Here is a 12446-nt window from a genome sequence, read left to right on the forward strand (position 1 = left end):
TTTTTTTTTTTTTTTTTTTTTTTTTGTGGCACGCGGGCCTCTCACTGTTGTGGCCTCTCCCGCTGCGGAGCATAGGCTACGGACGCACAGGCTTAGCGGCCATGGCTCACGGGCTCAGCCGCTCCGCGGCATGTGGGATCTTCCCGGACCGGGGCATGAACCCGTGTCCCCTGCATCGGCAAGCGGGCTCTCAACCACTACGCTACCAGGGAAGCCCTATGGCACCTTTTTAAATGTACAACTGCCATGGTCAAACGTTGGGAAGATTCATGAAACTATTAACTGTGAACGACCCTGTCGCAAGAATGATAGTGATGTTTGTTTTCTCTGGCCATTGAAATACGTGAACATTCAGACATAAAAGTAAAAAATATAAAACAAAGACATTAAAGTGGACACTGATGGAAAGTAAATCCAGAAATAATCTCTCAATTTTTTAAAGCAAAATTGGTGATTTACTTATTTCTTCTCTTACCATCTTGAGAAGGGGATTCTCAGATGTGGGACAGTCAGGGTGCTCAGCTCAGAGTGAATGAAGTCTGAACATCCCTTTTGTCTGATGCCCGTCTAGTCAGGAATCCCAGCTATTCAAAGGCAGAATCACTAGGTAAGAAAGAAGACACAGGGAGAGTGAACCCAAGGTGACACCCCCTGTCCTTTGGGACGGGGCGGGCTTTCTTCCAGCCCGTCAATTTTGCAGAGGCTCAGTGCGGACAGACGAGCCGATTTTGTTTGGTTTCTGGGTCCACAGAAATATAAAAGAAAAACAGGAGACATCATGGTGGGTCTGAGGGAGCTGCTGGGGCTTGACAGACAAGACATACACAAGTTCATAATAACGAAAAGAATACAATAATAATAATCACTGCAGAGAGCACAGGCCAAGCCCTTTTCCTTAGAGCTCTGGTGCCCAAACTTTGGTCCACAAAGGGCTTGACAACACAGATTCCTACTTCCCACCCCAGAATTTCTGATTCCATGGGTCTGGAGGGAGGCCTGAGGTCTCGCTTTTCTGACAAATTTCCCAGTGAGGCCGCTGCTGCTCCTGGGCAGAGGGGCGACCGAGAGCCCCTGCCTGCAGTGGCCCGTCTCCAGTGTCAGCCCCTGGCCATCCCTGGGCGAGGGACACAGGGCCTGGCTCTGTCTCTCCTCCAAGTGGCCTGACCAGCCGGCTGGGGTCTTAGCTCGGTCACACCACCTGGACGTCACCTGAGCTGAATAGGAGCGTCTGGTCCGAGCCCCTTGGGCATCTGGTGGAGGAAGATGCGCTTCGGCAGGTGTGCCTGGATGCTGAGAAGGTGGGTGTGGCTGCAGGGGTTCCCCAGGGGTCACGGGCAGAGCTTCCCCCGGGGCACCCAGGTCTCGGAAGGATGCCCGAGGCCTCCCCGGCATAGGGCTGGGTGGGCAGTCTGGAGGGGACCTGGCCTGAGAGCCCCAGCGTTGGCTCCGGAGAGGCACGCGCCTTTGCGCCTGGGCCAGCCGGCTGTGCTCCAGAGCATGCCCGTGCAGCTCAGGGGGACCACTGCCCGCCCCCTGGGCCGTTCGCTTCACTGGAGGCAGAGGACCAGGGCCCCTGGCGCCCAATGCAGATGATTCTGTCTTTGCTGCCCTGTAGGTCAGGCATCTCACCCACTGCCCTGCTGGGCCCACCTTCCTGGAGCCCGCCCCCCGGCCTCTGGCCTCGCAGGGCAGCTCAGGGAGGCCTCTGGTCACTGGAGTGTGTCCTCAAGGGTTTTGACTGCAGAGGGAAGGCCCTCTCTTGTGTCAGAAGCACTGGGTAAAAAGCTCTGGCTTTGTGGGTGGTTTCTGCCGAGGGGGAAGCTGGCAAGGATGGGAGTGAACAGTGAAGGTGGCTGAGAAGTGGGCTGAGGCGCCCAAGGTCACGGGCGGTGCCTCACTTTACTCGGCCAGCGGGGTCCAGCTGGGGAGGGGCCGGGGCTGCCCTGGTGCCGTTCTGAAGGCTGATGGAATGGCCCACGTGGTGCTCGGACTTCCCAGGTTTTCAACTGCTTTGACCCAAACATTAACTGAGTTGCATCCCCATCAACTTTGGGAAGTAAACTGCGGGGCATAACGCCATACTGACTGATTAAAAGTCACCCCAACGGCTCCCACTGTACGCGCTGGTTCAACTGTAGGGCTGCCCCCGGCACCGACAGAAGGGCCCTGGGCCTGGGCTGTTTTCAGGAACTCTGGCTCCAACGTGGACTCGGCGCCTGGCCCTCCCATCCCCAGCACGTGTTCCAGGCAGGGCCCTTTTCTGCCTCTGCTCTGCAGTCCCTGGGCCTGTCCACAGCCAGGAGTGCGTAAGCAGGTCTTAAGTCAAGCAGTGCCATCAGGAATGGACAGGGTTGCCTTAACCTTCAGGTTACGCCCAGGCCCCACGCACTGGTCTCTGCAGAGGCCGAGGTGTGAGGAGAGCCTGCCTGTGTCCTTGCAGACAGAGGATGTGTGTGGAAGGACACAGACATGGTGTTTACAGAGAGACACCTGGAGCCCGCACGTTGGCTGTGCTCTAAGACCTGCTGTGCTCCTCTCACTGCTGGCCTGTGCTCTTGGCTCCCCTGTGCTGTCCTTTCTGCCTCATGGGTGTCCTCCTGCCAGCCTCCTTGGGGAGGCCAGCCCTGACTGCTCAGACCAAGTTAGTTCCCCTGCGGGCTAAAGGCACAGGCATGGACCCTGGGTCTGCCACTTACTGGCCAAGTGACCTTGGGCTGTTACGCCTCCCTCTGGGTCTCGGTCTCCTTATCTGTCTAATGGGTATAATAGTGGCACCTACTTCAGGGTTGCTGCCATCATTAGATGACTTAATGTATGTGCTGTGCATAGAGTGATGACCAGCACACAGAAGGAACTGCATAGACTCTGTACACAGTTGTAATATGAATTATTTGAATAATTTCTGTTTAATGCCTGTCACTCCAAAGTAGATGGAACTTTTTCTTGCTGTATCCTGTGAACATGTTGAATGAATGAATGAATGAAAGCAAGTGGCTACAGAGAGGCCGATGTCACGCAGGTATCCTGCCAATGGCTGCACATTTTAACCATTTGCTCTTGAGTGGAGACAGCATTGCTGTTTGTTGCAAGCAGCTGTTACTCTCTTGACCTATAAAATATACATACGTGAAGAGAGAGGCTACAGGAGGAATAAACAACACACAAATACCTGAGTGTCCTGAAATATTTTAAGTGAAAATTCACTGTGGCCTCTTATGTGCTGCTTTCTCTGCTGGCTTCTTCCAGCCTATGAGGGAGGTCCCCACACTGCCATTTTCCAGATGAGGGAACTGAGCTTTGGGCAGGTGAGGGCACCTGCCCAGGGCACAGAGCTGGTAGGTAGTGATGTTTGTTCTGTCACCCACGTTCTGCCCTCTTCCCACAACACACAGTCGCCATGCTTATCCACGTCATCCACACATGGTCCTGACCAGAAAGTACGAGGCAGAGCAGCCAGACAGCTCCTGAGAAAAGCCAGAAGTCCTTACCCTGGAGGAAGAGCCTAGAAGGATGGTGAGACCTGGTTTAGGTGCAGAGCTTTGTGGGACCTCTGCTTTCAGAGCCCAGGGTCCACAGTCTAGTGACCTAAGCTCAAAGGAGCAGGGAGAGAAATGCTCGTCCGGAAGATACGGCGGGCTGCAGCCTCTGCTTCTACACCCTCCTTCCTCCTTCCTTCCTTCCTTCTTTCCCTCTTTCTTTCTTTCTTTCCTCCTTTCTTTCTTCCTTCCTTTCTTTTTCTTTCTTTCGTTCTTTCTTTCCCTCTTTCTTTCTTTTTTCTTTCTTTCCTCATTTCTCTCTTTTTCTTTCAACCTTCCTTCCTTTCTTTTTCTTTCTTTCTTTCCTTCCTTTCTTTTTCTTTCTCTCTTTTTCTCTTTCTTTCTTTCTTTCTTTCTTCCTTCCTTCCTCCCTTCTGTCTCTCCCTCTTGTCTCACTCTCTCTCCCTCTGGCTGAAGCAAAGCCATGTGACATTGCAAATCTGCTCCTGGATATGAGATTCCAGAAAGGAATAAATCACTGCAGCTTGTTTAGCTGTGCTGTGAAGGACCATCAATCTACTTGCTAAGCAAGTGCCTGCCTGCAGTGAGCTGACCTCATTAAACCCTCTCAGGGCTCCTCTGGCTGCACACATTGCTGCCCCTCTGCCCCTTAGTCATTTCTAAAGTACATCGAGTGCTTGTGAAAAGGGCTCATCTTAGACCACCAACCCTTTCAGCAAACACTGCACCCTGCTTGGCGCTGTTTTGGCAGCAAGCTGGCGTTGCTGAGTGTAGCTGGATTTGAACTAAGGACTCAGGACTACAGGGCTCATTATTCTTCCCCTTGACTGTAGACAGTCTCCTCACATTGTCTTTCTGTGGTTTCCTCCACCAGAAATGCATACCTTAATTGCTAAAAAAGCCACCCTTTTAAAGTAGCGTTTAAATGGGATGAGATCTCACAAATGGAAGGAATTCAAATGTGTCCTTTGAAATAGGAATCTGAGGGGCAGAGTGTGCCTGTCTGAAGGTTCAGCCAACCAGCCCATGGTCTGCAGAGCTCTTTACTGCCATCCACACTCCTATTTCTAGGCTCCCTTTCTGCACTTACATCCTGGAATCTCACCTGTTCCAACTCTTGGGAGTTCTTCAGTGAATTCTTACCTCCAGAAAGACGTAATGAAAGAACAAGAGTGGCGCTGTGGTTCTGGGTTCCTGGATTCTACTTTGCCCAAGCGGCTCTGCTGTTTGGAGAGTGATGCTCACCTGTCTCCCGAGTCCTTGAGGACAGGGTGCTGGGGGAAGCTGGGGCGGGAAGGCATGGACGGGCTTCCGGTCCAGAGGCAGTTGGATGAGGAAGCACACGTCCTGTTGGGATTGCGCCCCCCACCCCCACCCCGCTGGTTCTGTGCAGCAAAATATTTGGAGCAGGTTATCCAGGGACGCTTGGTTCTATGTTAAAATTATTTCTACATCTTAGGAACAAGATGGAATTAATTTCGTGTGGATTTATTTAAGCGAACATTGATTGGATTGGGTGTGGCTCATGAGCAAGCCATGACACTGGTTGGTTCAGAGACAGAAAGGGAGGCAAGGGAGTAGGTAGATACTTTCTAAATGTCGTCTTCAGACCTCAGCCGCTAATCAAAGCATGAACCAGCAGCTTGGAGACTTAAGGAACCTAGGTTACAAAACATTATCTTGATTCAATTGAGAAGCTCTCTTGGGGTGGGGGCTTCTAATTATTATTTGGGATGTTTGCATTTAGCTCAGAAGACTAAAACCTTCATAGTCGTATTCAGAAATATTACTGAAATATTGTCATTTCCCAGTCAAAACAGAAAACATTTTTTGACTCACTGCAGAAACACATGATAAGAATAAACCGATGACTAAGAAACTTAAGCCCTTTAAGAAATCTGGATTTGTAAAGAGATGCTACAAAGGGAGAAATGAGCAAAGTAGGATCCTGAAAGCTTTGTCAGAAGGCCACACGACGAGCTCACTTTATATCCCTGGGAATTCTCACCAGAAGTAAAGCCCTGTGTTTTGACCCTGGAAAGCATGTAACATTTCACTGCATGGTACCGGCCACAGCTGGGAAATAACCAACAGCTGCTTTGGGCAGCACCTCAAATATTGTGCAAATAGATGCACCAGGAAAATCTGGTCCTTTTTATCTATTGACCGAACTGCATTTCCAGATGCCTATGATTCAGGTATTTCAGACGAGCAGCTCGGGGGGGTGGGGGTGGGGGGTGGGAAGGACAGGCTGTGTCTCCTGCAGAACCGCACTAGTGTTTCCTGTTGTATCTTGCTCCTTCCTGTAACCCCTGGGCTGAGTGTAGGGGAACCCACGCCCTCAACGTCATTTCCGTCAACGTTTGGAGAGGATGCACAGCATCCCTGACTTACACTGTCTGCCCCGTCCTTCAGGATTGCATCTACAACGAACTGCTCGTACATTTCCTGCTATAGAACCATGATATTTCCAAGACAAGATAAACATTCTCAAACTGTCCTAAAGTTTATATCTTCAGTATAGATACAAGTCTGTATTTCAATGTGATATTCGAAATTGAAAAAACAAGCAGTGAATTTCAAGTTTTATTTCATGAGATGTTTTAGCTGAGGAGTCTTGCTAGCATATGACTAGGGGAATTCTAAATGAATCCTGGATGGAATATTCTGAACTGGACGGGCAGATAAACTCCAAATTAATGCTGAACAGAATTTGCTTATTCCTTTGAGTAGGTGTAATAACGGTGAGGAAAATGTTGGTGCCATAGCGGTTTCAGTCTATGGGGAAGGCAGTGCAATGCCTCCTATCTGTAATATAAACCTTTCAGTGTAATATAATTGTTAAATTTTTGTTATAAATTACTCAGTTAACCTTAGCGTATTTGCTGCACTCCCCTTACAAAAAGATGGTTCCTCAGTTTTCCATATATCAGAATTCAGCTGAAACCAGGATTTTTATTTATCTTTAGTTGAATAACTTTTTATTACTTTTTTAAAGGTTTAAAAAATTGTTAAAGTTTTTAAAAAATCTAATTCACTCAACTATCCCCACATAGTGATGTATGTTAAAAAGGTTAGTATCATATTTTCCATGTGAAGAAACCGCTATATTTTGTACCCTAGAGGGTCTTATGTACATCGCAAGCCAGGCAGCCAGAGAAATAGGAGCTAATCTTACATTTCCTAGTTTGGGGCTTGTGATTTCAGATGACAGAGTCACCCCAGGGCACTAGGTAGCTTGTGTAATTTAACTAGAAAGTGACAAAGCCCTGTGAATTAAACAAAATGGAATAAAATGTTTGTGTAACAATTAGTGAAGACCATTTGAGAGCCAAGAATAATTTTATCCCTTATTTTCCTCTTTTAGGTTCCGTAAATGAAAAGTTACCCCAACGGGAAGGCACAGGAAAAACAGGTAACTATCTTAAAATGAACTTCCTTGATATATTACTACAGCGAATCCAATGTATGCCGTAAAATAACTTCTCAAGTTAAAATGTCAATGTATATCAGTGATGGTAATGAGAGCTGAAGCCCTTTGTTAATTATTTATTCATTCAGCAAACGTTTATTCGACCCTTAGGGTTGTTGGGACCAGGCAGGTGCCGGGCACGTGACCTGCTGGGTAACCCACTCGTGTCTGCGTCAGGGCTTCTTAGACGTGGCTTGTGTTGGGACCGCCTGTGGACGGTGTTAGGCTCATCCCGGGTCCATATCTGTGCAGGGGACTCCAGGGCTGGCACGAGCGTCTAGCGTAGCAGTTGTCAGAGGTCAGTAATGGAGCTCTCCTCATAAGAAAGAGGGGGCTGTTTCCATCTATGACAGTCACTCCTTCTGGGACCAGCACCCATAGAAACCTGACGGAGCAGGGAGCATTTCCTTTGGAAATCATCCCACGGCTCCTGGAGCATCTCCACTGGCCGCCACAAGCCCACCGTGACCTCAGCTGTCACCCGTTAGTCCCAATGACACATTTTCTGTCTTTATATCAACCCGTGAAGTCAGAATTTATTTTTAAGATGAAATAAAAATAATGTACCAACATCTTAAGTACTTTTTTTTCCCCTGAGGTAGATTATAGTATATGAACCAGTAATAGAGAAAAGTGATATGAAGTGAAAAGACGCCAGTTTTATTCAACCCAGGTCTTTCAAGTGTGTATTGAAGTCACGGTGGCCACTGTCCTGGCCCTGGAAAGATTGTAGAGTCTTTATAGCATTAAGATAAGTCTATGAGATCCACACAGATTGGCACACGAGTAAATGCCAGCTGTGTAGACAGCACGCAGGGCGGGCGCAGACGAGGGCGGAATTGGAGCGGTTTCACAGAGGAGGTGAGTGGAGCACGGTGGGTGTGAGAGCTGGGACAGCTGTGACCTGGGCAGAGACCCTCACAGGTGGAGAAAAGCCCAGTTTGTAGGCGAGAGAGGGACCGGCAGGTGGGGTCGGGACCCTGGCTCGGGCGAGGGTTTCCGTTTGGGAAGGGGGAGACGAAGATGGGGTGAGCATTCTGGTACGTTTTAGACGAGAGGAAGTATGCATGTTCGTGGTGAGAAACAGGAGTCAAAGGCTGAAAGGGAGACGGAGGGAAACACTCTTTGAGGCGCCCGCACCCAATCCTGTCCGTGGTGAGACAGGTTGAATCCATGGTAAAAAAAATTTTTTAAATCCCCGGGGAATTGGCACGTGGGCTCAGAAGTGGATTTAAGGGAAGAACACGTTCCTTCTACTGAAGCCCCTTGATCTCCAGTCGTGCCTGTCAGAGGAAATACCTGAGAATAAGTAATGAAGCTGGGTGATCGGGGGGGAAAAAGAGACATTTTAACAAGGTCCCCTGGAGGGAAAGTGAAAGGCACCAAAGCTGTCCGTCACTTTGTTTCATTTTCTAAGACTGAGCCCAGTAGGTGCCAGTGGGCTAGTTGCACCGGGACAGACTCTCCAGGGGCCAGAGCCTGGTGGTGGGTTAGGAGGATCATGCTGCCCGGGGGCCTGTGGCCAAGGCAGGAACGTAGGGGCCCCTGGTGCTGGCATTAGGGGCGGGGGAGGGACAGGCGTGGGGGCCGGCACCCTTCATTGTCCCTCAGGGACGCCCCCGGCCCCCCCGTCACCCCTCGCCCTGGTTAGCTCGGGTGAGAACTCAGACTGGCCTGGACGCAGGGATCAGACTGGGGCTGCTGGCCCCAACGTGGTGGCCTGCTTAGGCCTCAGCAGAAACGTGCAACATTAACTATGTACCTTCTGGTTGTCATTCCAAAGGATGTTTAAATATGCTAAGACCTTTCTCAGTATGTTCTGTTAAGACTTTCAAATATGTTAAATATGTTTTAAATATGTTCCCCATTTCATTCTTGGAAGATTATAGAATATTCAATAGCGAAATGCTTCTCGTTTATTGCTACTCTCATTATTTGACTTGGCTGCTTCAGATAAATGTCAGTATTTTGACAGATAACAAGCCTTTTTTCTGGAGATGGTTAAATGTTAAAGAATTTTTAAAATATTCTTTTTCGTTTTCCCCTGAAAAGAACTTCAGTTTTTATTCTTCAGAGGAGCTGGGATAGTAAATGGGCCCCAGTGAACTACATAAGCCATGTGGCTGCCCCTTCCCTCTACCACTGCTTGCTGTATTTTGATCCTAAAATTGTTAAAAAAAAAAAAAGTCACACGAATAAAAGCACTAGGCTGGTTCTCGAGAGCCCCCCGCAGTGGGCCTCGTAGCAGCGTCCCTGGCTGGGGCCCCCTTGCCTGGGGTCTTCCAGAGGCTTGCTTACCAGGGAGCCCAACGTGTGTTTTTCAACTAATTCAATAAAGACTGTGTCCTTGGAATAATGTTTTCAGTGAAATGGCGGAGAGCTTTCTAATCCACACTCGTCCCTCTGTCCTCTGACACTCTCACCGGGTTCCCCACCAGCCTCTCACGTGTCGACACAGGAGGCCTGAGGGGTCGAGAGACCCATGGGGCACAGTCCAGGGCCTGGGTCTACATCCCTGCCTTCCACTCTGGAAAACAGAGGCACAGCAGGGATGCCAGCCCCCCCATGCCTGCCGTCCCTCCCTTGTGCGTCCGGTTGGCTCCGATGCTTTACATCACACCGAACCCTTCCCCGTGAGGTCTGTTTGGAGCTTTGAGCCTCTGTGTGGTTTACTGAGTGCTGGGTTGTGGTTTGGTGGGTCGTGGGGGTGTATGCAGTCCTTAGGGTCCATCCTGTATGCACACTTAACTTCACTTACTCTCATAATTGTAGTCTCCTTGCAAATCTTTTCCGTTCTGAATTCAGATGATGCCTCAGCTCCAGCGTTGGAGACTCAGCCTCAAGGAGATGAGGAAGGTGAGTGTCGGTGGGGAGTTGTGTTGGGGGTAGGGCGCGGGCCTGGGGGTGCAGCCACGTCCTCTTGCAAGGACTGCGCTACGGGCTGGGTCGGCCTTTTCCACCTTTATGAGGCCCCGCCATCCCTCCTGAGGGCCCCTGAGTGTTGCCGTGGTGCTTTCACACAGCACACGCAGAGGCCTCTCTTTAAGTACAAGTCTCGGAGTTGAGATTTTATCTGGATAACGTGAAATATATATTTCCAAAGGGTGCTCTAGCATATGCCATTTCCCCTGCTCACTCTTCATGTCATGTGATCACCACCCTTACAAAGACCAGTTTTGTGAAGTCACACATATAGAGATGTTTCAGAGGCTTTACTGAATTTTGTGGTTACCAGGAGGATGGATTGCCCACTCTTAGCCTTCAATACATTGTTGTAGGTATTTGCCACTGTATCACCAATTCTCGGGTCGAAAGGGGGGTCAGGTTTGAAGACCGAGTGTAAGGAGTGTGCATAATAAATAAATCAAAGATCAAAGGGTAGGATGACATCGTGCTTTGAAAATAATAATAACAAGGATAATCATAATAACTAACTTTTGCTTATTGGCACTAAATGCCATGGACTCTGTTACTTGAGCCCACGGAGCCCCCAGAACCCCATATCACAGACGAGAACTTGTCCGATGTGACAAAGCCAAAGGCACGTGTGACCAGCTGGTCGGCTTCAGTGTGGCTCTTGGGCACGTGGTATACTGATCACACCGTAAATATTTCAGTTACGTTTGTTAATATTACTACCAAAGATCTGTTCCCAGAATGTTGTAGGCAAAAATTACGCTTTACATACTGCACTTTGTATAGAATTTTTCAACTGAGTGAAGACCCTGTGTGTTACATGAATATCCATCTTTACCACACTAGGATATGTTTCTATACTTTGGGACTTTTTGCCAAAACCTGTTCTTTACAGTGGAGCCTGTCTGGACTCATATCACTTTTATTTATACTCTTGGACGAAGAAAGAAAGAAAAAGGCATATGCTAAAGTTTTTAAAAATGTATGTTGTCACTTCCTTTTGTTTCATGCACGTAATCATTTTATTATTTTTAAAAAATATCTACAATGTGTGTTTACTGATTTTATTGATTTTGGGGGCTTTTAGACTGCCTGCTGAAATCTTTAATTGAGAGACTTTGTGTTTTCATGATGAATTAAAATAATCATCATTTTATTTTGGTTCATTAGATATTGCATCACGATACCCCACGCTTTGGACTGAACAAGTTAAAAGTCGACAGAACAAAACCAATAAGAATTCAGGTAAAAAGGAGCCCAGTGTGACTTTGTTAATGGACCTGGAAAGTGGTCTTGTTTTCTGGAAGTTACATGCAGAGCACATCTTTTTCCCTGGCTACCAATGAGTCATGCAAATAATGCCATGGCTTGCCCACCAAAATACAGTTCAAATCTGAGTGTTTTATTAAATATGGTAAGTTATAGAACATATTATAGAATAGTTAACATTTTTTTCTCAGAAACTATCATTATGGGTAAGTTTTCCTATTGCATAGAGACATTAACCTGTACATTTCTCTTATGAGCTTTAGAAACCGAGTTAGTTTTGTTCAGTCTTGTCACCGTATTTCCAAAAGTTGCCTAATTCGGTTTGCTTCTGTACCATATAGACTAGTACATGGGAAATTAGTTCAAACATTGAATGTTGCAGATTTATTGGGGGACCTTGAAATTCAGGGGATTTCACTGATGCCCAGGGGAGCATCAATGTGGCAGTACTCAAACTTAATTTGAGAAACAAATATAAAATTATTGTAAAAATGTCATTGGAAATGTACATTGTTTTAAAAAGCAGTTTTAATTGTCTGGAGGAAGCTATTCAGAGTTTGACAGAGTTAGTTCCGTATAAGTTCATAGAACAAAGTACGTTTGTATTTCACCCATTACCTTCTGTTACCAGATTTTCAGGCCTTACTTGACCTGTCAATTATAATTAACTAATAAAAACAGTGCAGACTTGCGGTATTTAGTGAGACTGAAAATAATGCTTCAGGAAATGCCAGTTTACGTAAGTTACCCTACACTGTCATTTGATTTAAATCAGCCTAAATGTGTAGAACACAAAAAGGTGACATTGAGTTGACTTGTAGACATGGGGCATGAAATTATGAGGTTACATCTGTATTTAATGCCAGTTGTTCAGATACATGCTCTTTCTGAGGGTCCAAAGAAAGTCAGCCCTAGTGCGTATTGTAAGATGTTAAATGTAGTATTTACTTTATTAAGTTTAGTGATAAAATGGCAAACGATCAGATTTTACGTAATGACCACCGTCGTCACTGAGATTTCAATGTCAGAAGAGTTTCGTTTGTACTTAATTTTTATTTTTAAAAGATACTTTTAGTAATAATCTTCTTTGGTATAAGTAGACACATTTATTTAGCAAAACATAAATAAGTTGTGACTTTTTGTTATTCTGTGTTTTTGAAAATTTACCTTGTTTGTTGGTACTCTTTCATGTTCATTTATAGAAGAAGCCAAACTGAGAATGCATTTGCTTCTCTTCTCTGGTGTTTCTTTATATCAGTTAAAAGTACTATCCCCTGCCCCCCCCCCACCCC

General features: G+C 47.1%; 1 protein-coding gene across 2 annotated transcripts in view; it reads left to right on the top strand.

Moving 5' to 3' along the window:
* SMOC2 (SPARC related modular calcium binding 2) overlaps window positions 1-12446 on the top strand; it is a 155702-nt gene that overhangs the window by 64669 nt on the left and 78587 nt on the right. The window contains exons 5-7 of one of the 2 annotated variants that reach the window (XM_007445919.1): window positions 6865-6912; window positions 9742-9825; window positions 11056-11130. In XM_007445919.1, the coding sequence (XP_007445981.1) occupies window positions 6865-6912; window positions 9742-9825; window positions 11056-11130 (207 nt within the window). The remainder of the gene's footprint in view (window positions 1-6864; window positions 6913-9741; window positions 9826-11055; window positions 11131-12446) is intronic. The other variant, XM_007445920.1, reaches the window with a different exon arrangement.

The sequence above is a fragment of the Lipotes vexillifer genome, unplaced genomic scaffold, assembly GCF_000442215.2.
Source record: "Lipotes vexillifer unplaced genomic scaffold, Lipotes_vexillifer_v1.1 scaffold459, whole genome shotgun sequence".
In the NCBI taxonomy this organism is placed as follows: domain Eukaryota; kingdom Metazoa; phylum Chordata; class Mammalia; order Artiodactyla; family Lipotidae; genus Lipotes; species Lipotes vexillifer.